This window comes from Protopterus annectens, chromosome 4.part0, assembly GCF_019279795.1.
Source record: "Protopterus annectens isolate FY-2018-M chromosome 4.part0, PAN1.0, whole genome shotgun sequence".
In the NCBI taxonomy this organism is placed as follows: Eukaryota; Metazoa; Chordata; order Ceratodontiformes; family Protopteridae; genus Protopterus; species Protopterus annectens.
Window position 1 is genome coordinate 463,460,929 of NC_056733.1, and position 16,653 is coordinate 463,477,581.

At 41.6% G+C, this 16,653-nt stretch overlaps 1 protein-coding gene across 1 annotated transcript in view; it reads right to left on the minus strand.

Moving 5' to 3' along the window:
* The window catches only part of NAA25 (N-alpha-acetyltransferase 25, NatB auxiliary subunit), a 3,186,723-nt gene that overhangs the window by 877,541 nt on the left and 2,292,529 nt on the right, over positions 1–16,653 (minus strand). Inside the window, exon 17 of the mRNA XM_044069750.1 lies at positions 5,569–5,694. Coding sequence (XP_043925685.1) covers positions 5,569–5,694 — 126 coding nt within the window. The remainder of the gene's footprint in view (positions 1–5,568; positions 5,695–16,653) is intronic.

The window sequence follows — 16,653 nt, forward strand, 5'->3', positions numbered from 1 at the left end:
TATGTCTGTAATATTTTAATTTGTGGAGCTTTTCTCCCCGGGTCTCTGCTGAAAATGGACCTGCGTCCAGTCGGGACATTCCCAGTCAACAAATGCAAATAAATAAATGCATACATTTAAACATATTGCCTTATTTTGGGTCTTTGCTCCCCCCCCCCATTATTTTTGGCTTTCCCCCTGATTTTTGAACAACATTAAGAGCTGTGCTTGAATGCATTAACAATTTGTTTATGACTGGCAACCCGATCATAATCTTCAATATTTACATCAAATTCTGTCTCTTGAGTCTTCTTTATTTATGCCACTTTTGCCTCTAAATATTAAAGTGTCTCGTCTCATCTTTTGCCTGTAAAGTAGTACTCAGGTCATCTTTTCACACTGACTGCATGCTTACCTCCAAAGGATTTTCAGTCCTGTTTCTATTCTGATTACCTTTTACGGTATTAAATATTTTGCATCAACATCCATTTTCTGAACAATAAAAACATGAACCTCTTAATATCTGGCATGAATGACTGACTGCAATCCACAGTGATTTACCAGAAACTGATACATTTTACAAAGGAAAGGACAAACACAAAATCAGGGACATTCTTCCAAACTTAAATAAAGTTGATCAGCATGTGCTTGAGAAATGGAGCGACTCAGCAGGTGAATTATTTTAATCAAGTCTGCAAATGCAATAACTAATAGCTAAGACCAGAGATCAGATGATTATTTGAACTAGATGTTGCTTTGGTTACCCCAATGTACTACAACTTGGAAAGAGAAAAGAAAATGTACGCATGTGAAGTATTTTACAGATTTAAAAGCTGCACCTCACCTGATGCTGTCACATAGATGAGCAGGCAGAAGTACCGTGCCCTTCTGAACAGCAAACAGCTTTTAACAGTTCACAAAATGTTTCACTCACTGTTCTGTTATGCATCTCATTGATGCATAAATCTGCAGAGCAAGATAGACACTGGAAAAAGGGTAAAGAAATGGTATTATTCTACACTTTGTACCCGAAGCTCTGACCAAATTAAGATTCTACAAAGACACTATATGTGTTAGACTAAATCATGTAGCTCATACTATTAGTTTTTGGTTAACCATCGCCTTTGCATACTTTAATTAGTTGATTAAACACTGTGGTTTGGTACCTATGCACCAGAAGATTGCTATACATACATTATATATACACATACATACATACACACACACACACACACACACACACACACACACAGGCCCACCCCAAAACCTTGAAAGCTCAAAATCCTGAACCCAAAATTTCGAAAGCTCAAAATACTGAAAACCCACAACACTGAATCTCACAATACCGAAAAACGCACAGGACACCAACACTGACTATACTGCAGCAGAAATACATACAGAAACAAAGACTACAAACCATATCAGTCTAAACCAACTATAAGCATCTAGCCTTTCACCATCATGCGTCTACAGGGTGAGGAAATCATTCTATGTTGCGCAACTTATAAACAAAGGTATGGCATCCAAGTCCAAGGAAGTCACTGTTTCACCGTATTCGGCATTCATCAGACCTATCACTGAGTACAATGCCCCCGTTGGTATGTACCTAACCAGGCATATCCAACAACTGGAACATCCACAGAGGTTCCTCACTAAAAGAATACAGGTCGTAAGTAAAATGTCCTATACAGAGTGCCTCAAGGCCCCATCCCTGCATTCTGTCTCCTATAGGCTTTTGAGAAGAGATCTATGCCTGGCATGCAGGGCATTGACAGACCCCACTCTGATGGACCTCCTGCATATCCACAAAACAAACAGCACCAGAATTACCCGTTCTAAAGACTTAAGCCTTGTCTATGATATAAATAGGACCTGATGGAGAGAGAGGTATGTATCCCAGAGACTACTGAGTGTATGGAACAGACTCCCCATCCATGTGAAGCAGAGTTCCTCCCTAATCCAATTCAAGTGGAACTTGGGACAACTGGATGTGAAACCAAAATCATCCCTGGTTTCGCACCTACGTCTCTAATGGACACATGTAACCTGTAAATGATTCATCTCCCAAGCCCGTGCTTACACTTTTCAAGGGTATCAGAACTCGTCAGAGATTTTGGATGCATGGCTAGGCTTAAAAAGGTCCTTGTGGTCGTTAGCCTAGTAAACACCTATGAACCTATGGAGATACATAGTGTATGAATTTTTGCTCACATTACCATTAAAGAATGTTCAAAGCATTTTTAAATATATTTTAATTAAAGGTTTTCCCACTGACAGATAAAGTAAAAGCAGACTTGATAGAAATGATCTTAAAGCTATCTGCTATCATGGATTACAGCTGAGCAGCACAAACTCTGCTTAAAGGAGAACTTGACCCAGGCATCAAGTTTTTCTTCTCAAAAGGTGTTTTTCTTTCCCTAAGTCAATACTACACGTCACATACATAAAACCCATAATTAATTAATCACTCCATTTGTTTTATGTCTGAAATTATTTTTGTTTGCCTCTCTTTCCTGTATTTGTCTCATCATCTGTTGCATCATGAAGGCTACTAAGAGTTCAAGTGAGCCATTAAGAAAACAATGTCTCAAAAATGGCAATTAAATGTATCTTATCAATTACAGACTGCCAGCATCACACCTCAGACAAAGTGCATCCTGGAGTCTGAACAAAACCATGGCTTTCAAACTTAATTTTCAGATGCAATAAATACAATAAAAATATCAGAAAAGATTTTAATAAAGAATGCTTTTTTATTCAGTCGCTCTAAAAAGTAAAAAAATAAGGATGAAGACTGAAAACATTGCAAAAGAAACACAGGCAAACTGAATTCAGAAAAATCAGCAAAACTACCTCAAATGCTTTTCTAAAATCAGTTTGCCTGTGTTTCCTTTGCAAAATTATCAGTCTTCTTCCTTATTTTTTTTTTAACTTTTTAGAGCAAATGAAAAAAAGCATTCTTTATTAAAAAATATTTTTGATATTATTTTTCACTTTTTAGTCCAAGTAAAACAGTGTCCTCTTTACTGGTAATGGTGAATAAGAGGAGACCCAGAATCAGGCACTGCAGGATGCAAGTTCAGCTTCCTGTCTGATATATGGGTCCCATTCAAGAAATCAACTTAATACTAGATATCATTCAGAACAGACGAGCAAGAACAAGGAAATGTTACTTGAAGTTAATGTGAAGAGACATTTTTACTCAGACAGCGGTGGTTACCTGAAACAGTCTTTCTGTAGAATTTAAAATGAGGAAAATTAATTGTAGGTGTGGAATTTTTTAATTTATTTTTCAGTTGTTCACTGGGGTACAGCACTCATCCCAATGGACCTACTGTGTCAGCCTGGAAGAATACAATAGACAGAGATAATAAAAGTTGACATTTTCAAATGGGGGCAATTCCAACAACAAATGAATATTTTAAAAAGTGTGAATGAGTCCTCTTTTCCACCCTGATTCCTTTGAAGCAATGAATAGGATGTCTCTGAAAAACAGCGAAGAATTTAAGCATTTGCTCACTGTTAGGGTGTTTGCTTGCCCAGACTCACTTCAGAGAATTTATCATTGTACTTCCTTACTGACGAGAATGTGCAGAACCATCCACCTCCCCCCTCTCCAACACATGCATACCCGTACACTTGACAGCAATGCATGTCTCATTTTCTTTTAGGGTCAAGAGCACACATCAAGTCACCAGGGATGCTTGTTAGTGCCAGATCTGTGTGTTCTGGAGCACTCACTCCCGCACTGCTTTCTGTGCTGCTGCTGCTGCCAAAGATGGAACTGTGGTTGCTGACGCTGATGCAGCCCTGGCTGCCCCACAGCATCGCTACACTTTTATGGCTGGTTCTGCAGTTCCCTGCTGCTGTGAAATGTGTCTACAGAATCTCAGCACCAAACAGGTAATGGGCAACTGGGATGTAATTTAGACCCTCAAGACTGCTGTAAGAGAACCGCAACATTTGTGGGGGTGGAGAATTGGACTGACTGTCATACTAACCAAAATGGTGCATAATTATTGACATTACCAGGAGGGCGGTTGGGGGTCTCTAAACTTTCTTTTCTGGGGATTGGTTCATCAGATAAGACTGTGTGTGTGCATGTATATACATACACACACACACACACACACACACACACACACACACACACACACACACAAGGTAGCCCATTTTATCAAGTCATTGTGGGTGCATCCCTCGCCAAGAAGCTCAGCATTTTTTCTGCTATCTTGTGATGGAGCCACAAAGGCAATTTCAATCTTCTTCTTCTTTCGGCTTTTTCTGGTTAGGGGTCACCACAGTGGATCACCTGTCCGCTCATGATTGGCAGTGGAGTTTTACAGTGTCGAGTTGCCAGCCCGGCACCCAACCTTCCACAGAATGCACACACACACACACACACACTCACACCTAGGGCCAATTTAGAGTGTCCAATCCACCTGCAGCATGTCTTTGGGGTGTGGGAGGAAACCGGAGCACCCGGAGGAAACCCACGCGACCACAGGGAGGACATGTAGACTCCGCACAGAAGGCACCCCAGCCAAGGATCGAACCAGAGAACCTCTTGCTGTGAGGCGACAATGCTAACCACTGCACCACTGTGGCCGCCCACAAAGGCAATTTCAATAAAAAGCATTTTTATAACAATAATAATAATAAAAAAAACAAACTCACACTTAGTTTAACTATTTACAAATAAGCTGTCTTTCCTTTAGTCTTTTCCCTTTAGTCAAACTCTTGAGTGCCATAAAGAAAGGCAGTTTTATCTTACTCTTACTTTCTATTACTATTTGATTTTACATTTTTTCTACACTGTATTTTCTGTAAAAGTGCAAATTTATTCTGGTGTTTTGTTGTACTATCTTTGAATTGCATACAATGTTTTGTTGAGACAATTCAGTGAGTCGGGGAAGGAAGTTTACCATCAAAGATACTAATTCTTGCTAAAAAATTAAAATCTGAGAACGAAGCACAAACCAGCTCAGCTACATTTTCAAGCCTGTCTTTCAAAACATTCCTTAAATTGCTGTTAACCAAAACGGTCACTAATGAAAATCAAAGGAAGCAAAGTAATTAAAAATGCAGATTGATGCTGACAGTCAAAAGAAAGCAGTCACAGTACTGTTGTATGCTGCTGAGAGAAAATCACAGTAAATAATCCTCATTTCTGTCCCTCATAAGTTAAAGATGTGATGAAAAACGTTTTCAGTTTTTGTGTGCTGTTCTCATTTAAGAGGCAGACTAACTTAGTTTAGATAATACACTCATCTATATACTTCAATGAAAATACTTAGTCGGTAAATAAATGCACATCAAAACTCTAACACAACCATTTAAAGGGACACACACATTTACAAATTTTACATATACATAGGTCACATGCTTCTTTACTATAGTACGACTGACAATTACTTTTGTCTGCTGTCTATACTTAAGCCAGTTAAGAAAAATTCATTTCTAGTTAGTTTGTTGCTCCCCTACAGAGGAATATACGATCCGTACCTTAAAATCAAAGACTGAATGATGACAACCAAATAACTCATTAGCATGACAACACAAAACTAAGATGCACACTCGAAACCTCACCTGTCTTTTGGATCCCAGTTAGTGAGAACATTAATATCCCTATTGTCACGCAAGTCATTCCAAGGAATATCATCATCTTCTGGATTCAGACTCATGGATTTTATACTTTCCTCCAACGACACTGATCTGTTAAGTATGTGAAAAATTCTAGTTAGAACTCTGCAACAAGTTTTCTTGGACAGGAATGCAAAAAGAGAGTTACTGCATTTAAGAAAGAAGTTAAAGATTTTCCCAAGGCAATGACACATTTCTGCTTCATATGAAAGTCAGGAGAAGAGATTATTTAAGTTTACTTGTGCAGTCCAGAACTGTACTTGCCTATCTGTGCTAAAGGCTTAAACAGTCTGTGACGTGAATGCAGTTGCATTCAATCCATATTTTACAAGTTTGCTTGCTTTTTGCAATACATCCACTGACATTAACAAGAAACGAAGGTTCTCAGACATTATTTGCTCCATCATTTAGTCAATAATTGTTTGCACTCTACACCTCTAAGCAAGAATTCAAACACATTCACTGAAGTATTATAACTGTCTGTATAAAAAAAATTAGTGTCCTGCACCAAAAAAAGAAAAATGATTATACTACATTTTTAAACACACAACTGCAGAAATTAAGTGCATGATTTCAAAAAAACCTTACCATTCATTCATACTTCAGTGAACAGACACAAACATCAAGATAACATGGAAGTGAAAAAAGCAAGAGGGAAGACATCTATTTGGGCAGTCACTGTTCATGCCAAATAAATGTATGTACCATGTCTCACTACAAAAATATACCAAATTTCAATAATGGTCATAGCAACCTGCCGGGAAATAATGGAATGAACATGACTTTACAAGTTAAAGCCAAGTAGAACACAGCAGTTTCAAGAACAAGCTGTGAATCAAGTGGAAAAGCCAATGGCTACAATATACAGACAAGGTAGGTGCCTTAAAAACAGAGTCCAGCTAAGTGAGGCAAGACATCTGGTTCTGCAGCTTCAACTGGTAAAATATTTCAAGAGACGCACTTTAAGTACCACCTGTTCTATTAGCCAAGATTTTCTAGTGCTAGCTTTCCTGGCCTCCTGCACCACATAAGGCACTTCTGTGAAAGTTCACTTGTGTTTGTATCTCACCATAACTTTCTATGTCCAAGCATACCCCACTGAGGCAGTACTGACTGATGGAATACACCTTGCAGAAAGTCTGAAAGCACGTAAAACTTCCACAGCTCTTCACCCTTCTGCCTCTGACCCAGACGTGAGAGGTATAAAAGGACATCACCTTCTGATCATTCTTCCCCTTGCAAAAGGGATCCCTACAAAAGTGCCAGAGAACAATTCACTTTGGCAGAGCCAATTCCCAGGAGTACAAACCCCAAATTAAGGATATTCAACGTTGATACTCCAAGCAGCTACTAATTCCAGAGGACAGGAGTGTTTGACCTGTGGTGTAGGAAGAAAAGGTGAAACACAGTGATTATAGCACCTGCCTCTGCCCTTCTATATCAACATTCACTGTTGGAAACTCCTGGGTTCTGGCTAGTGTGATTCTCAAACAATCTGGAAATATATAGCTGATTGATGAGTATATTTCTTGGTATTTTAACCTTTCAGAGTTCTGCATTGTCTTAATTTTGCCTGACTGAATTGTTTTATATATTTTCTGGCATTGTTTTCTGTTCTCATCTGTCCTGAAACTGTTTTCCCCCTCACCCCAACCCTATTCGTGTGGTGGTGTTATAGTTGGTGGCTTTGCAATTGCCCACCCCTACTGTAAATTTGATCTGGGACACCCATCCCAGTCTGATGTTCACTCTACTTAATACAGAGAGAACATTTGAGAAGGCCAACCCACTTAGGTTCTTAACCTCTGCTCCTCCTTCCTCTCTCCTGGCACTTTAATAAAAATGTGCACTTCATTTTGCTTTTGCCTCTTCTTAAAAGTACTCAATTGTACTTACTCTGCTGCATTTATTACTGCTTGGTAGTAGCCTGGTTATATTGTAACACTTATTCTAAGCCTTTCGGTTTAAGCACTTGGGCTTCAGACCAGCTGTTTTTCGTTAAGAAGGTTTGTGGTCTGCACTGTTTTGGCAGGATAGGTAGCTTACAGCCTTCTAAACCGGGAATTGCTGATTGAAGGCTCAGTGTCTGTTATTCTAAAAGTGTATTAGTTCTGGTTTAAGCACTTGGGCTTCAGGCCAGTTATTTTACATTAAGAAGGTTTGTGGTCTGCACTCTTGTGGGAGGAGAGGTTAGAGTCTGCCCTTCTGAGTTGGGAATTTCTGGTTACAGGATTATTTTGGCTGCTTATATGAACTGTTTCTTTCCGAAATTGGTGCACCTTGTTTGCTGTAGCATAGACTAGATTCAGGCATCCTGAATCTAGCTTTGTTTGTTTAACATGAGCACTAATCCAGGCCTTCTTTTTTTGGAGAAGGTTCCCCTGCACCTTAGTGGCAGGAGTGTGCATTTAAAACTTGTCTGATTGAAGTCTGCTGGAACAGGGCTCAGTTATGAGCTTTTTTACAGGTTAAGTGGGTAATTTGTTTAAATCAGTTTGCTCGTTTTCTATTGTGTTATAAAAAACATTGCACTTTACTCATCTGCTTCCACTGTATTGGTGTTTCTTCCTACTTTATTGCATTTATTCTGCTGCATTTATTACTGCTTGTTAGTTGCCTGATTAAATTGTAACTGTTATTCTAAGCCTTTGGTTGAAGCACTTGGGCTTCACACTAGTTGCTTTACATTAACGTTGTTTGTGGTCTGCGCAGTTGTGGCAGGACAGGTAGCTTGCATCCTTCTAAGTCGGGAGTTGCTGATTGAAGGCTTAGTGTCTGTTATTCTAAGAGTGTACTAGTTCTAGTTTAAGCACTTGGGCTTCGGGCCAGTTACTTTACATTAAGAAGGTGTGGGGTCTGCACTCTTGTAGGAGGAGTGGGCAGATCCTGCCCTTCTGAGCTGGGAGTTTCTGGTTAAAGGCTTATTGTGCCTGCTTATTTGAATGGTCTCTTTCTGAAACTGGTATGCCTTGTTTGCTGTAGCATAGACTAAATTCAGACCTGCTGAATCTAGCTTTGTTTGTATAATTTGAGCACTAATCCAGATCTTTTTTGGAGAAGGTTCCCCTGCACCCTAGTGGCAGGAGTGTGCAGTTAGAACTTGTCTGATTGAAGACTGCTGGAACGAGGATAATTTTTTAGCTTTTTATTGGTTAATTTGTTTAAATCAATTTGCTACTGTTACATTAAAAAAAAAATGTATGCATCGCCGCTTAGCTAGGGTTAAACTATTCCTGATGACAAAGTCTGCTCTTCAAATTTTCCCTTAGAACTAGCCAGTTTTTAATTTTAGCACTCAAACCTGTTTCTTTGAGCTTGGCACTTGTTCAGAACTCGTTGTAAGCACTAAATAAGCTACAAATTACGACAGCACTCAATTTTCCTCACTTGTCTAGAGAAAAACAGTTTTTAGTACTTAATAAATAAGCACATATACAGACATGTCTAAGGGTCGACTCGCGGTGTTTTCTCCTGTCTACCTGAAGAATCCGGGCATACTGGGGCAATGCAGCAATTGCCTCATGTACACAGACAACCCTTTCCTCCTACCACCCAACACTACAACCTGTGAGAGATGCACTTATACAGCCAGACTGGAAGCGAAGCTCTCGTCACCCAAGACTGAACTAGACAGTCAAGAGGAGAAGGTAAAAACTTGTACCACACCACCACTCATCACATAGTCCCTCAAAACCTACACCACCAAAACACAGACATAGCAACACAAAACACATACCTACATTCGCGGAGGTTCTCAATAAAAATCTGCTCAAGCAACAGAGACCTCCAAAGCAGAAACGCATGCAACCGCCACAACCCAACATAACCCAAATGACACAAAGCTCACAAACTCAGTGTGCCACTCAACCACAACCCATAAGGCATAACAATGTACCCAACACTCTAGTCATAGCTGACTCTATATTCAGGCACACTGATGTTCCACTCACCAGGCTAAACAAGGAGAAAGTTACTGTCAGCTGCCTGTCAAGTGCCAGGATCTGCCACAATGCACGCACTCGGATCACGCCACAAAAAGTACAAATATGACTCTGTCATTGTCCATGTTGGAGTGAATTACCCGAGACGTACCACCTCCCTGGACTACATGAAAAGAGACATGGAGTAGCTGTCCGATCTTGTGGCCCAGGCAGGTATGACCCTAGCCCTGAGTAGTATCCTGCCATCACCCAGAATGATACCACAGTACAAGAACAAAATTATTAAATTCAACAATTGACTAAGCTTCTGGTGTCATTCTAAGGGGATCCAGTATCTGTATGCCTGGGATGACATGACTGACAGACCACGATGCTTTGCCAGAGATGGCCTGCACCTGTCGCCCTTAGGATTCCGGATACTGGCTAAGGCTCTTGCCATCCCTATAATGCCTTTTTTAGGGAAGGTTCAAATGACAAATTCACCAGCGTAACAGGTACAAGCAAGCAAAATCTGAGGGTAATACTACTCAATGCTAGAAGTCTAAACCTCAAAATGCATTCACTTGAGTCAGTCCTTAAAATGGAGAACATCGACATCTGTGCAGTGACCGAGACCTGGTTCAAGGCTCCAGAGAGCACACCTGCATTACCAGGCTATAATTCATACCACACCTTTCAGCCACCTAACCTGGACCGAAACACTAAAGGTGGAGGGTGTGTCCATATTCATTAAGGATATCCACACCTCCAGGCTAGTTGCTCAGCATAATGCATCCGAGATTATCCAAGTGCAACTAACTCTGGGCAAGACCGTAATCCAAATTGAAACTTGCTACAGATCCCCCATCAATGCCCCAGGATTCCCACTCCTCATTTCTTGATACACTGGAAAATATTAGGGTACAACCCAACATCCTAATAATGGGTGATTTCAACTACCCCACCATTAACTGGGAAAACTACTCATGTACCAACTCTTTTGCTCAACGTTTTCTGGAATTCATAAATTCCAACGCCTTGGATCAACTTATCCACACCCCCACCAGGGACAGCAATATCCTAAACCTGGTCATTACCAATATGGGCGACCGGTGTTCCACACCAGAGGTCAATTCCTCGTTGGTCAGATCCGACCACAAGCTAATCAGCCTAGACATCCACATCCTGCCCCCAACCCTCATTAGAGAAACCACTATAAAAAATTTCTCCAAAGCCAACTTCATGCTTCTTAAGACAGAAGTGGCAAACTTCACAACACCCATGCAGACAGACAACAGAGGTACGACTGCTGAATCTTACACAAATGCACTTTTTAAGCACTTACACGAGTGCGTGGATCATGCTATCCCTAACTGAACCACAATGCTATCCTCCAAAAAAAGGAAGCCAATCTGGTGGTCCCGTCATAAACAAACTCTACAACAGAAGAAAGAAACAGTTGCAAAAAGAGAGTAAAATCCCATGACTGGAAGAACTCCCTGGTCAGCCTCAGTAAGAAGCTGAGATCCATCATAAAATCCTCCAAAGCTACTTATGAAAATAAAATCGCCACCGATTCTAAACACAACCACAGAGCACTCTATAGCTAAGTCAAGAATCTCAATGGCAACACTCAGACCTGCTCCCAGTTACAGCACAATGGCACTAAATATACAGAACCAACTGATATTGCCAACATCCTGGCAGATAGGTTCAGCTCTAACTTTACCCCCCTCACCGCCTAAAGGGCCCATCTCTATACCAGAAGAATGCAAAGTTCCTGTAATCATGGCTGCACAGGTAAAAACCACACTGTCCAAAGTCAAGAACACAGCATCCATAGGACATGACAACATCCCAGGCTGCGTTCTACATGAACTACAGAATGAGCTGGCACCCCACCTAAGCACCATGTTCAATCATAGCCTCACCTTAGCCTTTGTGCCCACTGAATGGGGCACAGTGATGGTTATCCCACTACACAAATGGGAGCCACCACGGACCCTGGGAACTACTACCCCATTAGCCTAATGAGCCTGGTCTGCAAGGCCATGGAACGTATCATCATGGAACTTATAAACAAAGAAATTGGTAATCTCCAAACTCTGGACCTCACCCAGTTCAGGTTTGTAAAAGGCAGATCATGTCTCCTAAACCTGACTGACTTCTTTGAAGTGGTCACCAAAGCCATAGACAAGGGTAAGGTGATTCACATAGCCTATCTAGATCTCGCCAAGGCTTTTGACACCATCCCCCACTCTGTAATTATAGATAAACTCACTAAACTAGGTATAAATCCCTATGTCACAAGATGGGTTGCCAAATGGCTCAATGACAGAACCCACACTGTGAAAGTAGCTAACTCCAAATCCGACTTCAGACCAGTGACAAGTTGAGTACCAGAGGGTTCAGTCCTGGGTCTTCTCCTGTTTGGTATCTACTTTTCTGAAGTACAGGCTAACACAGAAGTTATTTGGCTAACGAAGTTCGCAGATGACTGCAAACTAGGAGGCATAACTGAAACTACTAACGATGTGGACATCCTACAAATGGGCCTCACTGAGGCAAATGCCTGGTGTCAAAGCCATGGCCTCAAGCTCAATGCCAAAAAGTGTACTGTCATCCCCTTTGGTAAAAAAATCTGTACCCATGAGCTACCACATAGGTGGTAGTCTACTTAACACCGAAAGTGTGATAAGAGACCTTGGGACACAGGTGGACAGTAGTCTCTCCTTTGATAATCACATAGCCACAGTAGTCAGGAAATCCTTCTACGTGGCACACCATCACAAAAGGTTTCTCATCCAGGAAAAAAAGAGGTCACCGTTTCCCCTCTACTTGTCACTCATTAGACCCATTATAGAGTCTAATGCCCCTTTTGGTATGTACCTCGCAAGACATTTAAAACAACTAGGAAGGCCACAGAAATACCTCACAAAGAGGATTACTGGCCTCAAACAGATGCCCTACGCAGACCATCTCAAAAAACCCCAGCTTTACTCCTTCCATTACAGACCCATTAGAGTACAATGCCCCTTTTGGTATGTACCTTACAAGAAATCTACAACAACTGGAAAGGCCGCAGAAATACCTCACAAAGAGGATTACTGGCCTCAAACAGATGCCCTACGCAGACTGTCTCAAAAAACTCCAGCTTTACTCCGTCGCATATCGCCTACTCAGAGGCGATCTCTGTCTAACATGCAAAGCTATGTCAAACCCAGAGCTGTTGGACATGCTCCACTTAAAAAAAAATCCCAATCCCTCTGAGCTACACACTCTAGGGACCTAAACCTTGTCAACACAATAAACAGAACATGCTGGAGGGAGATTCCTGTCCCACAGACCTCCCATACTCTGGAACAAACTGCCTATCTATATCAAACAAAGCTCCTCATTAGCACTCTTCAAGAAAAATCTTGATGATTGGATGGGAAATAGGAAATTCACTCCAGTAATCACTTCTGTGGCTCTGCTTGACAGGGGCACAGGAAAATAATTTTCTTGGGTGGCAAAAGCCAGGGTACCTTTTTGGCTAGGCTTGTATAGGTCCTAGGTCTGATAGCCTAGTACCTACCTATGAACAGAGAAGATGGGATGCTGGGACAGAATTAGTGCAGCAACAGTGGTTATACTTGAATACCTTTTATTATGGCAAGACCTTCATACAAAATACAGTTTTGTACCTACCATAAATGTAGATGTTCGAGTGTTCACACTGCTGCAGTCATTACACTTGGGTTATCCTGCCGTCAGGCGGTCCTGCAGTTGGCCAGAGTTCCAAAGTCTTGGTCCGGCGTCGGTTGCTGTCGCTTCTTCCCTGACGTCAGTGCGCCAAGGGTATATCAAGATGAATCAGACACCATTTTCTTCAGTTTTTCTTGCCCCAGATGTCAGGTGCCCCAAAGTAGGTAGGCAATACATATTGCTAATAAAAAATATACATATAAAATAAGAACAATACCTTCAGTTACAAGCAAACACACCACAAAGGTTGTATAGGATAGAAAGGTATAGATAAGTCCAGTTAGGTCAGAGGGGATGGAGGGAGGGTAATCTGGACTGCAGCAGTGTGAACACTCGAACATCTACATTTATGGTAGGTACAAAACTGTACTATGTCAATCGTGTTACACTGCTGCAGTCATTACACTTGGATAGAATCCCAAAGCTAAGGTTGGGTGGCCGGTCTATAAAGAGTTAGGATTGGCTATGAGGCCCTGCAGAACTGCAGTGGCAAATCCTGCTCTGTATTTAGAGTAAAGAGGCAGGTGGTAATGTTTAGTAAAGGTGTGCACTGAACTCCAAGTTGCAGCCTCCAAAATTTCCTTGGTAGGTACTCCTCTGACAAAGGCTGTTGAAGTGGCTGTTGCCCTGGTGGAATGTGGCTTAATGTTATTTGGGACTGATTTTCCATGCTGTGTGTGTAGCAGTAACGAATACAGTGTCCTATCCATTTGGAGATAGTCTGCTTTGAGATAGCCTTGCCCTGTGATCCTGCAGCATATGCTACAAACAGTTGCTCAGTTTTCCTGAAAGCTTTTGTTTTGTTCAAGTAGAAGCGTAGCTGCCTGTGTATGTCCAAAGAATGCAGAAGTTTCTCCCCTTTATTCTGGGGGTTTGGATAAAAAGTTGGCAAATGGATGGTTTGGTTAAGAGCCACACTAGATACCACCTTTGGCATAAAGGTAGGGTTTGTCCTTAAAGAAACCCTGTCCCGATGAAAAATTATAAAAGGTTCCACTGCCATTAATGCCTGTAGCTCTGAGACTCTTCGTGCTGAAGTTACTGCCAGGAGCAGAGCTGTTTTCCATGACAAAATTTTTTAGATTGGCTGTATTGGCTGGCTCAAAAGGTGGTAGGGTCAGTTTTTCCAAAACGAAATTGAGGTCCCAAGTTGGTGTTGGTGCTCTCCAGGGCGGTCTTATGTTTTTAGCCCCTCTGAGGTACTGCTTTAGCAAGGGATGAGAGAATAAAGGAGGATCCGTGTTGTAATGTGCTGAAATGGCAGAGGCGTGGATTTTAACTGATGAGAAGGATTGGCCTCTCTCCAGCATCTCAGTTAAGTATTGTAAAAATATGAGGAATGTTTGGAACAAGGGGGTCAAGGCTTTGAGCTTGGTTCCAGGTGCAGAATCTCTTCCATTTTTCTGAGTAAGCTTTCCTGGTGCTAGGCCTCCTGGCCTCCAAAATGACATCCATAACAGCTTTAGAGAGGTGTTGCCTGTTTGACTAAGGAATCTGCCATTTCGCCAGGTTTAGGGGTTTGAGCTGACCGTGCAGAATATGATTGTTTTGTTGAGTCAGAAGGTGTGGAATTTGAGGCAAAATCCAAGGTGGGCCTTGAGCTAAGTTCCTTAAGATAGGGTACCAGTACTGGCGTGGTCAGTCTGGAGCAATCAGGATCATCTGTGGTTTTTCTTGTCTGGCTTTTACGAGTACCTTTGAAAGAAGAGGCAGTGGCGGGAAGGCATAAACTTTTAGGTTTTTCCAGCTGAACAAAAGAGCATCCACTTTCCATGCTTGTTTGTGATAAGTCCTTGTGCAGAATTTTTGTAGTTGGCAATTCAGTGGGGAGGCAAAAAGATCTGTGTCTGGGCATCCCCATTTTTACATTACCATGCTGAAGATTTGTGGATTCAATTTCCATTCGTGAGGGTCCATGATATTTCTGCTTAGATCGTCCGCCAGAGTATTTTTCTTTCCTGGCAGGAATTGTGCTTGCAGGTGAACTTGATACGTTAGAGCTGTGTTCCACAAGGTCATGGCTTGCCTGCATAGGGGATAAGAATGAGTGCCTCCTTGCTTATGTACCACATTACTGTGGTGTTGTCTGTCTTTAATAATGGTTGTTCTGGATGCAGAAGGTCCTTGAAAGCTGTTAGGGCATTTTGAACAGCCAACATCTCTCTTTGATTGATGTGAAGATGCATCTGGTCTGTGGTCCACTTGCCCTGAATGCATTTTCCTGCCATGTGTGCTCCCCACGCATAATCCGAAGCATCTGTTGTTAGAGTCTGCCTGGCTGTGGGTAGGGAAAAGGCTGACCCTTGTTTAAGTGACATGCCTGTGCCCACCATCGAAACTCCTGTTGTAGGCAGGGAATCATTGGTATTACTGCTTCTAAACTGTGAGAGTGTTGAAGTCCAAACACTTTTAGGTACCATTGTAATTTCCTCATATGCAGTCTGGCATATGGTATTAGTATTATGCAGGATGCCATGAATCCCAGGGCCTGCAGAATTTTTCTTGCAGGGAGATGGGACTTTTTTGCCAGTAATTAAAAATATTGAGTTAGTTGAATTTGTTTGTCTGGCGTGATGTAAGCCATCTGGGCCGTTGTATTTAAGCTGGCACCCAGGAATATAATCTGTTGCGAGGGCATTAGTTTTGACTTCTTTTCATTTACTGTGTACCCTAGAGAAATTAGCAACCTTTTTACAAACGCCAGATGCTGAAGAAGAATGTCCTTTGTCTCTGCTTGAATGAGGTAGTCGTTCAGGTATGGATATATTTGAATTCCTTTTTGTCTGCAAAATGCAATTACTGGTGCCAGGCACTTTGTGAAGACCTTGGATGAAGTAGATAAGCCAAAGAGCAGTGCAGAGAATTGGTAGTGCATTGTACCAGCTTTGAATCTGAGGTATCTTCTGCAATTTTGTCTGATAGGGACATGCAGGTATGCCTCTTTGAGGTCCAGAGTAACAAGCCAAGCCTTCTTGCCCAGCATGGATAGAAGCTGCTGTAATGTCAACATTTTGAATTTCAGAATATCCAGGTAAGTATTTAGAATTGAAAGGTCTAGTATGGGCCTCCAGGCCTTGTCCTTTCTGGGGACCAGGAAGAGTCTTGAGTAAAATCCTTGTCCTTGTTCCTGTTGTGGTACTTTTTGAATAGCTCTCATGTCCATGAGGGCTGAAATTTGTTTTTGTGCCTCTGCCCACTGATTTTGTGGCAGGTCTGGAATTCCTTTTAGCCTTGGTAAAGTATGAAAGTGGAACCTGTAACCTTAAGGTACAATATTCAGAACCCATTTGTCTTGGGTGATTGTTTGCCAGTTTTGAGAGAAAAGTGCTAGTTTTCCCCCTAAGGGGGCTTCCAAAAGGGAAGT